Here is a 17,470-nt window from a genome sequence, read left to right on the forward strand (position 1 = left end):
CAGAGACACTGTCCTCTACAGGCAGAGACAGGAACTAGAGAGACACTGTCCTCTACAGGCAGAGACAGGAACTAGAGAAACACTGTCCTCTACAGAGACAGGAACTACAGAGACACTGTCCTCTACAGAGACAGGAACTACAGACACTGTCCTCTACAGAGACAGGAACTACAGAGACACCGTCCTCTACAGAGACACCGTCCTCTACAGAGACAGGAACTACAGAGACACTGTCCTCTACAGGCAGAGACAGGAACTAGAGAGACACTGTCCTCTACAGAGACAGGAACTACAGAGACACCGTCCTCTACAGACACACTGTCCTCTACAGGCAGAGACAGGAACTACAGAGACACTGTCCTCTACAGAGACAGGAACTACAGAGACACCGTCCTCTACAGACACACTGTCCTCTACAGGCAGAGACAGGAACTACAGAGACACTGTCCTCTACAGAGACACCATTAAGACATTCTGTTGTTAGCTTGTCATTGACTCTTTCTGGACTCATTTTATTTTGAAAGGAACAGGGCCGGTCCAGGTCTGTTGTAGTTTTAATGACACGTTTTCAGACACCTCAGATCACTTTATTCAGGGGCCATTTTACAGTTTTCTAGAAAACCTCAGTCCATTGTTCTCTGGCTGAGCCGGCTGCTGTGATTGGTCAGCAGGGACAGGGTGTGCTGGCGTCCAGCTCCACTGTCAGTCCTTTGCTCAGCAGGAACGCTTCCTGTTTGGGTTCCCGGCCAAGAAACTTCCTCAGCATCTCAGAGGCGTCCTCAGAGCCGCCGGGACGCAGGATGAACTTCCTGTAGTCCAGACCCACCTGGAGGACCAATCAGGAGACAGAATAAATCAGTGTGAAGACAAATAGGAATATGTCCTCAGACCACAGGCTGTAGATAAAGACAGACGACGTGACAGGTCTCCTGGGTCCTGTAGCTAGCTGGAGCGCTAACAGTGAGCGTCCATGAGACAGGAAGAGGGAGGACGTGGGGACATGTCCACGTGTCAATAATTCATCACTGCTCAGATGTAATGTTTTAAACATGTTTACAGTAATACTCTGTATATTTATTTCTACCTCCAGCCTCGGGCTGACCTTAGGGTTCATGATTCCCTCCTGTTTGAAGCGAGCGTAGAACATGTCCATGGAGAACACCTCGCTCCACAGGTAACCGTAGTACTGGGCGTCGTAGCCACCGGCCAGGTGTCCAAAGGTCGCCGGCATGTTGGTTCCTGTAGGACGACAGGAGAGGGCAGAGGTCAGAGGTCGTATGCATGCGTTGGGTTCTTACCTCTTGAAAGTGAATCTGGCTACAAAATCCTCCTGATTCCACTACAGGAGGCAACGTACACACAATTCAACCTTTGGACATTTTATTTCTCCTGGACATCATCACATTCTACCATTGTGATCATTATACAATCCAGAAGAAGATGGAGATTTCCTCCATGTTGTTCACACATGGAACTCCCCAGAGAAACCAGTCACCAAGGCATGCTACATAGCAATGCTAAGCTAACTTTATTATCTGTAGTGCCACCATTAGACCACTAGATGGAGACAAAGGACCACGTATGAACCTGAGACTCAGGACTCAGATTCTATCAGTCCAGTCACCATGTGGTTCATAGCTGATGTAGAATCATGTGATAGACTCTAAAGGACAGAAGATAATAAAACTAGATGTTTGATGTCAGTTGTTTTTAGATTTGATGAAATATTGAGACAGAAGAAGAAATTCTGACATGATGACTGAGACATAAATAGTTAGCTGAGGCTAGCTGGTTAGCTGAGGCTAGCTGGTTAGCTGAGGCTAGCTGGTTAGCTGCAGCTTCTCTAGTTTCAGGTTTAACGTGTCTCGACCTGAGGACGCTGGGATTCCCAGGATGTCCTGACAGAGACGTCCATACTCCTCCGCAGGGTCCAGTCCGGTCCTGGTGTGCAGAGCTTGATCCACTTTGGCCAGAACGATCTGCCTCAGGTTGAAGAGTCCTGCAGCAGAGTCACGTGATCAAACCAATGTTTTATTAACATGTATTATTGTGTCTCTTCACAACGTCTCAAAGAATCCTTAAATGTCCCGTCTTCTCTGTTTGTTGCTTTAGTGTCATAACTTATTTTCAGATTTGGTTTCCTGAGCACATTTTAGATCCGGTCTCAGTCAGTTCTTGTTCTGTGTTCTATCAACGCTGCATGTTCAGGAGAAAACACAATAAACTAATAACATTAACACTGATATAAACCATGTTAGAGTGTCCTCCTCAATCATCTCTGCTCAGTTTGAACTTAAATCTTTTCAGACTGAATCAATAGAGCTGCGAATTATTTCAGTAAGATGTTTCAGGACGTCCAGACACAAGGACCTGAGGTTCCCTGTGTCTGCCTGTAGGGGGCGTACCGGTGTTGGCGAGCCGGGACTTGATGAGTTTGTCGAGCATGTCCTCGGGGATGGCGCTGCCGGTCTTGTAGTGCTTGGACATCCTCTTCAGAGGCTCCTTCTCCCAGACCCAGTTCTCCAGCATCTGGGACGGCGCCTCCACGAAGTCCCGCTCCACATGAGTCCCGCTGAACATGGCGTAGTCGGCCTGAGGAACCAGACACGTTAAGACACGTCCTCCACAGACACACACTGATCAGGCCTAAAGCTCAGGGTCTGACCTCGGCACAGAGCTGGTGCATGACGTGGCCGAACTCGTGGAAGTACGTCTCCACCTCGTCGTGCTGCAGCAGCGACGGAGCGTCGGCCGTCGGCTTGCTGAAGTTGGCCACCATGGCCGCCACCGACATCTGGCGAGAGCCGTCAGGGAGCAGACAGCCGGGCTGGAGGCCGAAGCAGGCGGCGTGGCCGTACTTCCCCTCCCTGCAGGGGGCAGCGATGAGACGTCACGCCACAACAGAGAGGAGGAGGAGGAGGAGGAGGAGAAGAAGAAGAAGTGAGACATGTTTCTCTGTGGTGTCGTCATGGTAACGGTGGTTCTACTTGTATGAACGGGTTCTGACCGGGGGTAGAGGTCCAGGTAGAACTGGCCGACCACCCGACCGCTGCCTCGGTCCTTCACACAGTACAGGACCACGTCAGGATGCCAGACGGGCGCGCCCTCCACCAGGTCAAAGGTCAAACCCAGCAGCTCCTGGTAGATGTCCAGCAGACCCTGGGTCACCACCTCCATAGGAAAGAACTCCTTCAGCTGGTTCTGGTCCACAGCGTACTGGGTCTCCTCCACCTGGACCAGGAGCAGAGGAGGAGGAGGAGGAGGAAGAAAAGAGGTGAGAAGTGTTTCTTCATCACTAACAGATGGTCTCTGTTGTCACGGTAACAGCATGGTGGGGGTCCTCACCTGTGTCATGTAGTAGCGAGTGTCCCAGGCGTGCAGCTGTCCCTCAGAGGGAAGACCTCTCATCTGACACTCCTTCTCCTTCAGCTTGAGGATGACTGCTCGCTCTTCATCACCCAGAGGCTTCAGTTTACGGGACAGCTCCTCTGGAACAGACATCAGCATCAGGTCAGCCAATCACAGAGCAGCATCAGGTCAGCCAATCACAGAGCAGCATCAGGTCAGCCAATCACAGAGCAGCATCAACAGCCTCCTCCTCCTCCTCCTCCTCCTCCATCATCTCTCTCAGCAGCTCATGGGACCAGACTCCAGGGGTGAAGGAGGTTCTGGAGACCAAATGGTCCGACCCAGTTAGAAGGTGTACCTAATAAAGTGGCACAGCAACTCACCCAGGAAACCAGCCACCATCTTCCCAGACTTGGCCATGTTCATCTCCAGGACGAAGTCAGCGTGGGTGGAGAAGCCCAGGAGGGAACTCTTCTGAGCCCGAAGCTGCACCAGCTCCTTCAGGATCCTCGAGTTCTCCTGCAACGACGAGAAGGAGGTCAGAGGTCAGAGGTCAGGGGTCAGAGGTCAGAGGTCAGAGGTCAGAGGTCAGGGGTCAGACTGGATTAACATCCAGATCGACCTTGAGCAGATTAAAAACCAGAGATGAGATGTATTGTTTCATTCCATCCTTCTCCTCTGATGTCCAGTGAAGTCCTTCCAGGTCTGACTGGTTTTGACTTCCCTCCTCCTCCTCCTCCTCCTCCTCCTCCTCCTCCTGCTGACAGCTGAGGGGACCAGGAGAACAGATCTAGTCTCACCTCCTTGCAGCGGGAGTTGAAGGCCTCCTCCAGTTTCCTGCGAGTCTCTGGGACGAAGCATTTCTTCATGGTGGGGAAGTAGTGAGGATACTTCAGGGTGACCTTCAGCTTGTCTCCGTCCTTGTCCAGGGAGCTGAGGAAGTCCTCCGGGAGGCCGCCTGGGACAATCACACCACACCAGTCATTTAGTGATGCTAACAGCTAGCATGTTTCTGCTCATATCAGCCTCTAAAACTAAACCAGGTAGCTTTCCAGTAACGTTCTGCTCTAAGTGGATGTTAGCACCCTTTAGCATTGGTTAGCATCATTTATCTGATTGATTGATTAGCTTCCTTGTTGCGGTCACATGACCACGGCAGGTAAACGAGGACCGACCCAGCTCGTCTCTGGTGAAGCTCAGGCTGGTGGTGTCCTCGTTCAGGTTCTTGTTGAAGTCGATGGACAAGTTGCTCAGCTGCTTCTTGATGCTCTTGATCTCCTGGTACAGAGAAGAAGGAGTCAGACCACAGGAAGCTCTACTGCAGCACCACACACAGTCATGACTGTTAACGTGCTCTGATCATCTGCAGCAGTTTAATCAGTCTCTTTTATTAGATATCAGATCTTTAACGGTTCATAAATGTTCTCAGATTCAGTTTATTATAACAGGAGACTTGTTCATTGTTTAGTGACTAAAATAATTAATGACTACTCTGAAAATAGATTTATAATTGTTTATTATTAATAAATCTACTCAAGAGACAAACTGCTGCAGCTAACGCTAACGCTAACACTAGAAGTGTGTGAGTTCTGTCGATCACAGTTTGTCTCCGTTGTCAGTCTGAAGGTTTGTGATGAACACAGATAAAATAAAAACGTTGTCTCACCTCCTGCGTCTCCTTGGGGAGGTGGAGGCCGTTCCTCCTCCCCAGTTTGATCAGTCGCTCCATGTAGCGCTTGGACTCCGGGGTCAGGCTTCCAGCATCGATCTTCTTCTACAAGACACGAAGAAGAACACGGAGGTAGAACCCTTCAGAGAGCTGATGAGGAGGACATGCTGCTGAACATCGTTACGGTTGTTGGATCAGAGCAGGACGATCAGAACGAAGCAGCTGGTTGTCAACAATCAACAGCTGATGTTCACCTGTAAACGTTGTCTCACCTCCAGAGCCACGATCCTCTGGTAGACGTCCTCCCTCATACTCATCTCCACGTCAAACTCCGACAGACGCTTGTCGGCCTCGGTGCTCGCCGCTCGGACCTCCTTACAGGACGACACGTGCTGCGGGAAGTCCAACATGTTCCTCTGGACTGAGACGTGAGGGGCGGGGCAAACAGGTGAGGGGCGGGGTCAGATGAGAATATGGGCGGGGAAAGAGACAAGGTTCATAGTTTAAATCAAACAGATGTGACGATAAGTTTTATCAACAGTTATGATTTTATTCACTTTGAATGAGGAAATAAAAAGAGTTGAAAAGGCTCCAAATAAATAAAATATATATATTATATTAATATAATATTATATAATATTAATATAATATAATATAATATTAATATTAATATTAATATTATATTAATATTAATATTATATAATATTAATATAATATAATATAATATTAATATTAATATTAATATTATATTAATATTAATATTATATAATATTAATATTAATATTATATAATATTAATATTAATATAATATAATATAATATTAATATTAATATTAATATAATATTAATATTATATTAATATTAATATTAATATTAATATTAATATTATATAATATTAATATTAATATTAATATTAATATAATATAATATTAATATTCGCTCTGGCTTCAGTACTTGAACTGTTTTCAGTTGTTTCTGAACCTTGGTCATGAGGCTGGTTTGAGAACTGGCCACTTCATTAGGTACACCAGTGACTCTGGTGTTCAGCTTTAGTTTCTACTAACAGAGAGAGATGTTGATTCTACTGTGTTTTCATTGTGTAGATCTATTGAACTGTAGCTGGTTCTAAAACATGGATCATCTCCTCAAATCAATCCAGTTTAACTCCATCCTCCACAATCATCATCAGGTCAACCACCACCTTTCTGACGCTGCTTCTACATCAACTGGTGTACCTAATGAAGTGTCTAGTGTACCTAATGTTGTGGCCAGTGTACCTAATGAAGTGGCCAGTGTACCTAATGAAGTGGCCAGTGTACCTAATGAAGTGGCCAGTGTACCTAACCAGTGTACCTAATGTTGTGGCCAGTGTACCTAATGTTGTGGCCAGTGTACCTAATGTTGTGGCCAGTGTACCTAATGTTGTGGCCAGTGTACCTAATGAAGCTAATGTATATTCCAGGAGGTTTTGAGTTCTTCTTTAACTCAGTCTTCTTTCGTCGCCCCTCTCTGATCAGGCTTGAATCTGATTGGCCGTCTCTGATCACATGATGCAGCAGCAGCAGCAGCATCGTTGCCTTTGAGCGAAGCCTCGGCCTCTTTTGTGGCAGCGCTGTCTGGTTCTTTCTCTGTAACTGCTGACGAGTGCTGACTCAGAGCTTCACTCAGAGCTTCACAATGAACCTCATCATCCGTCCACCAACACAACACAGAAATATCTGGACGGGAATGGAACCGTCAACAACACGGTCCTGACCCGACTGGGCTTCAGTCACGTTTTAGTCCTTTTAAATAAACTAGCCTCCAACAAGTAAACACATAATAAACTCAGAAACTGTTCATTAACACCGTAAAGAGGTTCAAACATTATCCAACTAGACTAGAGACTAGAGACTAGAGACTAGAGATGGAGGACACCAGGACACCAGGACACCAGGACTAGTCCTGATGTCTGGACCTGTTGTGTTTGTAGAAGACGTTTCCTCCAAGTGTTCAGCTCTAAATGATGGAGGAGGAGTTTAGGTTTTATCACCTGAAGGTCACATGACTAGAGTCTGGTAGCGACCTGATACTGACCTGGACCAGGACCTGGATCTGGACCTGGACCTGGACCTGGACCTGGAGGAACCTGTTCTGATCCGGTCTCCAATGAGGGAAACGTCTTCTACAAACACAACCAGTCCAGATGTCTTAGGTTCAGATTTGGTTTTAAGGATGAACCATGACCTGGACCATGCTAACCATTAGCATCTCCATTAGCATCTGTTCTAGACAGTCTGTTGAGTTCTCGTCTGAATCATGACGGCGACTCCCAGACTCTGATCTGATGTTGACGTCTGGTTGGTTTGACGTTGACGGACTGATTTTGGGTCTTTCTGGGTCGTTACTGTCGTTCCATGATGAATTATTAAGTCGTTGGGGCCAGGTTTGTTTGTTTGTTTGTTCTGTTCAGAGTTGGTTCTCTAACGACGTCCAGAAACTCAAGACAGGTTTTCCAGTTTGACGTAGATGTCTTCAAACCATCCGTCTTCTCTGAATTGTTGTCCTCTGTCCTGCAGGTGTTGGTGGACAGATGAGTCCAGACCTCTCTAGTGACCGCTTCACTCCACCGTCTGTTATTTTAACTCCAGTGAGTTCAGACGATGAACGACTGAACATCTGAGACCTTGGATCCGTTGGTTCTCCTCAACATGTTAGATTCATTCTCTTATTAATATATTTATTGACTGTAAAATTAGAAATATTTACAGATGGTAAAATATTTGTCTGATAGTTATTTATTTAACTTGACCTTTATGGTTCATTTGAATCTAAATGTTGGTTCTTTAATCACTGACCCGTGTACTCGACCTCCACGTCAGCCAGCGCCTTCAGCGTGTTCTCAAAGGAGACGGCGTCGAGCTCCACGGCTCCAACCAGGTCGTAAACCTTCTTGGTGCTGGAGATGAGCTCCTCTGACAGCTGATGGATCTGATCCGGGGTCAGGTCCCAGCGGAGACGGTTCTCAGAGCAGACCGGCACCGGGCTGCCGAACACCACCTCACCTGGACAAGACAAGTTAGAGGTGAGAGGACAATATAGGACAGGCTACAGGACAGGTAAGGACAATAGGGGACAGGTGACTATATTACAGGACAGGTGAGAGCGTTACGGGACAGTTGAGGACATTGTGGGACAAGTTACAGGACAAGTGACAACACTATGAAACAAAGACACTACAAGACAAATGAAGAGACTATGGGGCAGCTGAGGACTATTCGGAACAGGTGAGGGGACAGGTGAGGAGACAGGTGAGGGGACAGGTGAGGGGACAGGTAAGGAGACAGGTGAGGGGACAGGTGAGGGGACAGGTAAGGAGACAGGTAAGGAGACAGGTGAGGGGACAGGTAAGGAGACAGGTGAAGGGACAGGTGAGGGGACAGGTGAGGGGACAGGTAAGGAGACAGGTGAGGGGACAGTTGAGGGGACAGGTGAAGGGACAGGTGAGGGGACTATAAGCTGACACTGACCCAATAACTGATGGACTCTAGAGGAAACATTGTGTTGTCTGGTTTCCAGATTGAAGCAGACTTCATGAACAGGTTGACGTCATCCATCACAGCTGTTCACTCATTTAACTGATGTCGAGTTTTAAATTGACAGATTTTTAAATGGACTTTGGTTCGTTTGTTTACTGTTGTGTGTCTGTTAACTGGTGACCCGCCTGTAGCTCAGTGTGTCAGAGGCTAAACAACAACTCGCTGCTCAACATTCAGTTAGCTCAGAGGCTAGTTAGCTCGTTAGCTAACATGCTACACAAACCTGGAGAGAACATGAAGACGGAACTCAGAGGAAGTGACGCACTGTTCTGACATATTACATTTATCTTATTTATTCTGCACTGAGCCGACACCTGATGTGAAGTCTAGTCTTCCGGAGAGTTTAACGAACTGCTCCAGGTGCTAGCATGGAGCTAGCCAGCTAGCTAGCTGAGATACCGTTAGCTATGACAGCCTCACATCAAAGCTGCTGGTCTGTAACGGGAAGGAAACCTGCCGCTGATTTATTCCGTTAAACCGGCTCCGGCCCGTTAAAAGCTTCCCGCCAGGACTCACCTGTCGGCCCCATGGTTCTCAGAATGAATGAAGGTCGGTGTAGTCCGTGTGGTTAACTGACAGGCGGCTCTGCGGCTCAGGATTAAAGAGGCAGCGGAAGAAGAACTACACTTCCGCTCTGGCATTTCAAAATAAACCTCAAACTGGAGCATTCGTTTAACGAGAGAAAAAAATAAACTCTTTCTTTGTAAATAATCGTATTTATTTGAATATTTATTTTGTGGTTATATCAATTTATAAGTATGTGTTAGCTGTAAAATATTTATTTGTCAGATTTAAATTATAATCATCGACACTCAACACGAGAACAGATTTATTATTTTCATTTATCACTTATCTTTAATTTTCCTCGCAAGTTATGTAAACAAACAAATTGTATTAATAATTTCTCTTTTTACATTTAGCACATATTTAATCTATTATTTAATGAACCTTATATATTTATTATATTTATAAATACATGAATAAATAATCTGAAGCCATTTATCATATTATCACATATAGATATTATATCAACGTTTTGATGACACATTTGTTTTTCATGTGCTGATGTGATTTGAACTGATTTATGGTAAAAATTAAACTAATTAATTAATGAATTTTCTGTAACCGCTTGTCCTGTGAAGGGTCACGTGGGTGCGGGGGGGTGGGGGGGTTAATGCACTAATTATGAATCAGAAACATAATTAATTAGATTATATTTAATTTGTATTTTATCACTATTGTTTAGTTATTATTGTTCTATAGATTTATTAATTAATTTTATTCATTTATTTGTAGTTTTTACAGAAGTTAGCGATCATATGTCGCGTTTAATGTTTTATTCTGAAGGCGAGTTTGACTGTTATCTTCCGGTGTTTGCTGGTACCTTCACGCCGGATGTTCAATCCATGACGATACTACACTGACACCTTCAGATGACGGCATCGCTCTGCGACAAGCTCTATTAGCTAGCTAGTGACGGCTTCTCGAAGGGGCGAAGCTAACGTCAACTCTCCGTTACCGGGATAATCCGAAGGTGGAATACGGAGACAGCAGGTAAGAGGAGGGTGTTACCGTGTCCTCGTGTCAGAACCGGTCGACGTGACAGATTCATAGAAACGGCAGCACCGTGGAAATCAACGCAGAGCTACCAGCTAGCTAGCCGTTAGCATCGTGTGGAGGTTGTGGCGAACACGTCACGCCAAGCTTCGTTCAAAACTCGCGCAACGCAGCATGTTCGTTGTTCTGGGTGAACTCAGGAGCAGGTTGGAGCGGAGGTTAAGACATTTAATGAGCTGTAAAGAGACACTCTTTAATTCGGCTTAGCTCACATTCACCAAATAATTCTAGGGTTAAAACGATTGGAGCTTTAGTGGCAGCTTCGCCCATTGTTGTCACGTTATTCTCACATACAGGGTGTATGGAGAAAAGTATACATCAGTAGTTCAGGTTGACTTCAGCTGAGATGAGTTGCTGCTTTAAGAGTCAATAACTTCATAGAAGCTGCCAGAGCTTCAGTCATCCTGCTGATCTTCTCTAAAGCTGGTGAATCACCAACAGTTTGACTGGAGCTTCGTAGAAATGTGTTAATGTTGGAGTTAATATACACAATGTTGTGTTCACCGGCTGTTTAATGAGGCGCTTGTCTGCATGCTAACATGCTAAGCTAAAGTGAGGCAGCTAACTTGAGTTATAAGATCAAAGTGACCTCTCCACAGACTGAAGTTGTTTAAATCAGATGGGGCTGTTTCATTGTGGTCCATACACAGGTGTTAGCAGATGCTAATGCTAAAGGCTAAGCTGCTGTGTTGTTTCCAGGGTGTCGAGGTCTGATTCTCCGTCACCATGACCGACAACAAGCGCCTCGCCTTCTCCATCATCCAGTTTCTCCACGACCAGCTCCAGTCAGGAGGTCTGTCCTCAGGAGCTCAGGAGAGTCTGGAGGGTGAGTCCTCAGCGCTTCACATGTGGATGGATGTCATTCACAGGGTCCGTTTCCATGGAGACGGAATCAGATACATGTGTTTACATCAGAACATCAAGTGGAGCATCACATCTACTGGAAATAGAACAGCAGAAGAAGAAGGAGGAGGAGGATGAGGAGGAGGATGATATAGAGGAAGGATAAGAGGAGGATTAAAAGAGGAGAGACAGGAGACAGGAGGAGAAGAGGAGCGTCTGATGGACAAGGGCCGTTAGAGGTCCATTCATAGGGAAGAGGACAGAGACAAACACAGTCCCCCCCCCCCCCACAACGACAGGTAAGAACCCAACCGTTAATGGAAATGAGCTGCACCGGTTTCTGGTTGTTAACACAACAAGGAGTTCCTATTTAAACCTCAGACTTCCCATCAGACCCAAGAACTGAAGAAGATACTCAGATGAAACGTCTTCTCAAAGAACTCTACGAGTCCAGCTGCCTTTTCTGGATAAACCACGACCTGGATGAACCTTCACAGACAAGAGGAAGAAATAATGACAGACGAAGAAAGTGGAGGGCGGTGAAAAATGAAGTGAGAGGAGGAGGAGGGAGAAACGGGGAGAAGAAGAACGAGTTTAAGAAGCAGAGAGAGGAAGAGGAGAAGAATTATGAAAAGAGGAAAATGATGAGGGAGAACAGAATGGGAAGAGGAGAAGCAAGAGCTTAAGAGAAGAAGCATGTCCTCCTCCATGTCCTCCTCCATGTCCTCCTCCATGTCCTCCTCCATGTCCTCCTCCTCCATGTCCTCCTCCTCCTCCATGTCCTCCTCCATGTCCTCCTCCTCCATGTCCTCCTCCATGTCCTCCTCCTCCTCCATGTCCTCCTCCATGTCCTCCTCCATGTCCTCCTCCATGTCCTCCTCCTCCATGTCCTCCTCCATGTCCTCCTCCTCCTCCATGTCCTCCTCCTCCTCCATGTCCTCCTCCTCCATGTCCTCCTCCATGTCCTCCTCCTCCTCCATGTCCTCCTCCATGTCCTCCTCCATGTCCTCCTCCATGTCCTCCTCCTCCTCCATGTCCTCCTCCTCCATGTCCTCCTCCTCCATGTCCTCCTCCATGTCCTCCTCCATGTCCTCTTCCAGTCCTGAATGTGTAGAGTCTTAGAAGACGACCAAGATGTCTCCACGTCTCCATCGTCTCTGTCCACATTGATTCCATCTTGGTTCATCTTGTTTTTCTACCTCCATGTTTCTGTCCCTCACCTGATGATGATGAGTGAAGGTTACCATGGTTACCACCACCAGATCCTCTGCTCCTCATCCATCAGTCTGAGGTTTTAATCTGTTTCTAAACCAAATGATGGTGGGCTCCGTCGTCCTCCATGTTTTGATTCGAGGAGATCTGATTGGTTTGTGTCCTCTCGTCTTCCTCCAGTTGCTGTCCAGTGTCTGGAGACGGCGTTTGAAGTTTCCACTGACGACCAGAGTCTGGCCGTCCCCATGACGTTACCAGAGATCTTTAACTCCGTCACAGCCAAGGTAGCGTCAGAGTCTCCTCCCTCACCTAACAGCTCATGTTCTCCGTCCTGCTGCTTGGTCCTTATTTTGTCTGATCATCCGTCAAAGATGTCAAAGAGACTGTGGTTGGACAAAGACACAGACGATGATTGTTTAGTCCATCAGCTGATCCAGGGCTGGGTTTATGGTTTAAACTGGTTTAAATCTCCTTCATTCTCTTCTTACAAATCTTAGTCCAGAACATGAATGAAGCTCTGACTCTGAGTTTAGAGACAGACGTCCATCGATCCATGTCCTCCTGGACTCTTTGACGCTTTAGTCTTCATGTCTGACTCTGTTTGTTTCTGACAGTTTCCAGCTCAGTCGCAGGTCAACAACAACTCCAGCCCGACGTCCCCGACCGAGGAGCAGAGAGCAGAGGCCGAGAGACTCAAGAGTGACGGTGAGTCTGACCTCAAGAGTTCAGAGAAATACCACAAAGGTTCTAGTAACAATAGAACCAGGCCCACTCTCCATGTGGAGAACCAAAGAACCCAAAGTGTTCCACGTTGGGTTTTTACCTCTTGAAAGTGAATCTGGCTACAAAATCCTCCTGATTCCACTACAGGAGGCAACGTACACACAATTCAACCTTCTCTTGTTTCAGTTGATACCCAGCACAGCAGAGAGCAAACAAACACGTTTTGAATAAAACACACTTGGACAAGTCAGATCTTTGAGACGTGAGCTTGTTGATGACACACACACAACCAACAGCTGTTCATGGTTCTGAAACAGCAGTAGGTAGAGAACCACTGTTTCAGTTTGTTCTCGTCTGCAGGTAACGACCAGATGAAGGTGGAGAACTTTGCAGCAGCGGTTGAGTTTTACTCGAAGGCCATCGCCATCAACCCTCAGAACGCCGTCTACTACTGCAACAGGTCAGTCTGAGGACACGACTCAACAACAAACAGGAGGAAATGTTTTCATTGAGACTTCCTGTGTCCTTCTACATCTGACCTGTGTTGTAAACTACAAATATGTATAAATACCATAAAATCCTCATTTACATATAAATGCTGCTGAAACACTGTTGATTCATCAGGATGTTCAAGCTGCTTTAGGTCTTTGATTGTTTGACTTCAGTCCGGAAGGTCAACAGGTCAATCAGGGGAAAGACAAAGCTAATTTCTATGACGCTTCTTTTGACCCGAGTCCTTGTTGCTCAAATGTTTTCATGTAAAATCTTTCATCATTGACTAATAAAGGCAGAGAAGGTTCAGCATTGTGTCTGAGTGTAGTAAAGTTGTAAATGAGCTCAAAGCTGTACTTGAGTAAATGTGACTTCCACTCAGACTGATGAAGGTTGTTTGTCGTGTGCAGAGCTGCAGCCTACAGTAAACTGGGGAACTACGCCGGAGCCGTGCAGGACTGTGAACAGGCCATCAACATCGACCCCAACTACAGCAAAGCCTACGGCCGGATGGGGTAAACGCAACACTCACGGTTCTACCGTCGACACAGATCATTCCCTCACCGCTAACCTTTACCATAAACCAACAGGTGTTAACCCTCAAATAAACACGACCCCATCACTTCATAATTCATCGTAGTAGCTCCAGCTGCCAGAAATAACCCAAAGACGATTCAATGAACTACCTAAACTCTCCTCCATCATTTAGAGCTGAACACTCGGAGGAAACGTTTCTTCAAACACAACAAGGCATGCTACGTAGCAGCGCTAAGCTAACTGTCACTACAAGATGGTTGTATTGTTTATTGTCTGTAGTACCACCATTACACCACTAGATGGAGACAAAGGACCATGCATCAAATAGAGGCCCAGGGTTCAGGTTCTGTCAGTCAAGTCACCATGTGGTGGATAGTTGATGGAGGTCGTCTCTTATTTTCCTTTTAACTAAAATATTAAAGTTAGTAACAAATAAAATACGTTTGCATAAAAGCCACTTGGATGGTTTAAAGCCTGATCTCTCGGAGACACAGGCTGAACATCTGGTCACCAGCTGCTCCTCATGCGTCTCTCTGTGTTTCAGCTTGGCTCTGGCCAGCCTCAACAAACACACAGAAGCCGTCAGTTACTACAAGAAAGCTCTGGAGCTCGACCCCGACAACGACACCTACAAAACCAACCTGAAGATCGCAGAGGAGAAGATGGACACGTCCAGTCCGGTAAGATCAGATCTGAGGACCAGATCGGTGATGGTGTGCTGTGAGTCGGTGACGTTTGATTTGATTGTGTCTCTCAGACTGCAGGGATGGGCGGAGTCGATCTGGCCGGTTTGCTCAGTAACCCCGGCTTCATGAACATGGTGAGTTGTGACGGAAATAAACTTCTGACCAGGATCAGTTGTTCCCTCCAGGTGTAAACGTCGGTCTCTTTGTGTCTGCAGGCATCGTCTCTGATGAACAACCCTCAGGTCCAGCAGCTGTAAGTCACCGTCCATCAGCTGCTGCTTCTTCTTCTGTGGTTTGTCAGAACTAATACTTTTCTGTCTTTCAGGATGTCGGGGATGATGTCTGGAGCTTATGGTGGGATGGGAGGAGGAGGAGCCGGTGTAGGAGGAGGTCTAGGAGGGGGTCTAGGAGGGGGTCTAGGAGGGGGTCTAGGAGGGGGTCTAGGAGGAGGTCTAGGAGGGGGTCTAGGAGGAGGAGGAGGACTAGGAGCAGGTCTAGGAGCAGGTCTAGGAGCAGGTCTAGGAGCAGGTCTTGGAGGAGGTCCAGCAGGAGCTCCAGCAGGAGGTCCAGCAGGAGGTCCAACAGGAGGTCCAGCAGGAGGTCCAGCTCCTGGAGCAGCAGCAGCAGCCGGAGATTTATCTGGACTGATCCAGGCGTACGTATCTGAGGCTTCTGATGGAAGCTGCCAGTTGATGCTGTTGTTGTTGTTGCTGCTAACGTTGCTGCTAACGTTGCTGCTAACGTTGTTGCTAACGTTGCTGCTCCGTTTCTTCTGTTGCGGGTCAGAGGTCAGCAGTTCGCTCAGCAGATGCAGCAGCAGAACCCTGAACTCATTGAACAGCTGAGGAGTCAAATCCGCAACCGGACGCCGAGCGCTGGGAACGAGGAGCAGCCATGACACTTGCACGGTAAATAGCCACAGCAGAACGTCACATTCACCTGGATCTGTAGAAGAAGAAACCAGATCTGACAGGAAGTCAGAGTCCCTCCAACGGCTGCTGGTAAACTTCCTGTTTGGAGATTTAATGATGGTTAAACTCAGGTAAACGTTGGTTTAATGAAAACAACAGAAACACTGAGCCAATAGAGCGACTTGATTAAAACTATCAAACTAAAAGAGGGAAGTGTTTGATGCGTCTGATCAGGTAAACACACCTGTTCATTCATTCATGCTGTGATGTCTCTGGTCTGTTTCAGGTCGGACAGGTTTGTGTCAGCGTTTTTTTTTTTTCTTTCTGGTCTGGATCATTATAACTCGAAGGACTAAAAGGAAGCTGTGTTTCTCCATCACTGAATAGTTCCTGCATGAACGCGATCGAGGCGTCCCGCTTCGTTCAGGAGCCACGTCACCAAAAACTCCGCCCACTTCCTGCGGCTCTGTGTGGTCTTTACGAGGAGCGCTATCAAACCCGTGGATGAAGCTGCACCAGGAGCCTGAAACGTCCTCGAATAACCACACAGTGTAACTTCACATGCTTTAGTTGCTCCTTTTATCTGAGTGTGTGCGAGAGAATGAGTGTCGGATTCATTTAGTGTAAATGAACAAATATCTCCTCGGCCACATGGAGCCGCGAGGAGCGTCAACGTTTTACTCCTCCTGTCTGATTCCACTGTCAAACAGAATGTATTAAAGTCTCCAGTTTAATTAGCCAACGGCTCCAGTCTGCTCTCTGACCATGAAAGCTTTAATGTTGCTCCAGTGTTCATCTTAAATGTTATTTTAAGTTGCTTAAACTTCAGTTTAAAGTTTTTTGAATGTTTGTTAAATGACTGTTAAGTGCAGGTTGTTAAACTCAGGTTAGATTTTGTTTCATGATGCTGAGTTAATGCGGTTTTTCACCTGTGAAACACTTAATGTAGATTAATGTTGATTAAACTTTGGTAAAAGTCAAAAGAAAATAAATGAGCAGGCAGATAAATAAGTCAAGATAATTAAAACTGTCTCAGTTTTTCAGTTTTGATTAATAAAACTTAAAAGACTCGAGTTGAGACGAATAAAACTGTTGAAACGTTCTTATGACTTTGAGAAAGTCCTGGATGGATGAGTGACGAGCTGTCAGGGTCAGAGGTCATCAGGTCAGTCTGAGGCGACTAATGGACACAAACACTGATGATTCAGAAAACTACTGAAGCCAGAGATTTAATGTTTATTTTGAATTAAATCTAGTGTTAGTTGGTGTTTAATCACCTGTGAATGTCTTTAGCCCAGACCGAGTCCTTCGCCCCAGACCGAGTCCTTCGCCCCAGACCGAGTCCTTCGCCCCAGACAGAGTCCTTTGCCCCAGACCGAGTCCTTTGCCCCAGACCGAGTCCTTCGCCCCAGACCGAGTCCTTCGTCCCAGACAGAGTCCTTCGCCCCAGACCGAGTCCTTTGCCCCAGACCGAGTCCTTCGCCCCAGACCGAGTCCTTTGCCCCAGACCGAGTCCTTCGTCCCAAACCGAGTCCTTCCGAGTCCTTCGCCCCAGACCGAGTCCTTCGCCCCAGACCGAGTCCTTCGCCCCAGACCGAGTCCTTCGCCCCAGACCGAGTCCTTTGCCCCAGACCGAGTCCTTCGTCCCAAACCGAGTCCTTCGTCCCAAACCGAGTCCTTCCGAGTCCTTCGCCCCAGACCGAGTCCTTTGCCCCAGACCGAGTCCTTCGCCCCAGACCGAGTCCTTCGCCCCAGACAGAGTCCTTTGCCCCAGACCGAGTCCTTCGTCCCAAACCGAGTCCTTCCAAGTCCTTCGCCCCAGACCGAGTCCTTTGCCCCAGACCGAGTCCTTCGC

The 17,470-nt window shown here is 47.0% G+C and overlaps 2 protein-coding genes across 3 annotated transcripts; one reads left to right on the forward strand and one right to left on the reverse strand.

Annotated features, from left to right (window-relative positions):
* Positions 1-536: 536 nt before the first annotated feature.
* On the reverse strand, positions 537-9,202 carry thop1 (thimet oligopeptidase 1). The gene is made up of 14 exons (XM_084548228.1): positions 9,111-9,202; positions 7,854-8,060; positions 5,290-5,438; positions 5,015-5,122; positions 4,524-4,626; positions 4,149-4,306; positions 3,732-3,867; positions 3,346-3,488; positions 3,008-3,231; positions 2,666-2,867; positions 2,406-2,592; positions 1,871-1,999; positions 1,103-1,239; positions 537-826 (listed from the first exon to the last, which is right to left on the reverse strand). The coding sequence occupies exons 1-14, from the start codon at positions 9,121-9,123 to the stop codon at positions 665-667; spliced, it is 2,058 nt and encodes a 685-aa protein (XP_084404354.1). The 5' UTR covers positions 9,124-9,202; the 3' UTR covers positions 537-664.
* Positions 9,203-10,010: 808 nt separating this feature from the next.
* Positions 10,011-16,625, forward strand: sgta (small glutamine rich tetratricopeptide repeat co-chaperone alpha). 2 transcript variants are annotated; one of them, XM_084548230.1, is made up of 13 exons: positions 10,011-10,148; positions 10,911-11,037; positions 12,447-12,550; positions 12,881-12,971; positions 13,350-13,449; positions 13,892-13,996; positions 14,563-14,698; positions 14,776-14,838; positions 14,920-14,957; positions 15,030-15,106; positions 15,155-15,359; positions 15,491-15,612; positions 15,902-16,624. In XM_084548230.1, the coding sequence occupies exons 2-12, from the start codon at positions 10,938-10,940 to the stop codon at positions 15,600-15,602; spliced, it is 1,131 nt and encodes a 376-aa protein (XP_084404356.1). In that variant the 5' UTR covers positions 10,011-10,148; positions 10,911-10,937; the 3' UTR covers positions 15,603-15,612; positions 15,902-16,624. The 2 variants fall into 2 exon arrangements, with proteins under 2 accessions (XP_084404356.1, XP_084404355.1); XM_084548229.1 differs by having other exon boundaries at positions 15,030-15,359; positions 15,902-16,625.
* The last annotated feature ends 845 nt before the right edge of the window (positions 16,626-17,470 follow it).

The sequence above is a fragment of the Chelon labrosus genome (assembly GCF_963514085.1).
Source record: "Chelon labrosus genome assembly, chromosome: 7".
In the NCBI taxonomy this organism is placed as follows: domain Eukaryota; kingdom Metazoa; phylum Chordata; class Actinopteri; order Mugiliformes; family Mugilidae; genus Chelon; species Chelon labrosus.

Excerpts from the sequence above, each read along its gene's own strand:
- sgta (XM_084548229.1), top strand. The coding sequence starts at position 10,938 with ATGACCGACAACAAGCGCCTCGCCTTCTCCATCATCCAGTTTCTCCAC. Across the intron at positions 14,699-14,775 it reads AGATGGACACGTCCAGTCCG|ACTGCAGGGATGGGCGGAGT; the intron begins GTAAGATCAGAT and ends TGTGTCTCTCAG. Across the intron at positions 14,839-14,919 it reads ACCCCGGCTTCATGAACATG|GCATCGTCTCTGATGAACAA; the intron begins GTGAGTTGTGAC and ends TTGTGTCTGCAG.
- thop1 (XM_084548228.1), bottom strand. Across the intron at positions 4,307-4,523 it reads CTTCACCAGAGACGAGCTGG|GCGGCCTCCCGGAGGACTTC; the intron begins GTCGGTCCTCGT and ends TGATTGTCCCAG. Across the intron at positions 3,868-4,148 it reads TCAACTCCCGCTGCAAGGAG|GAGAACTCGAGGATCCTGAA; the intron begins GTGAGACTAGAT and ends TCGTCGTTGCAG.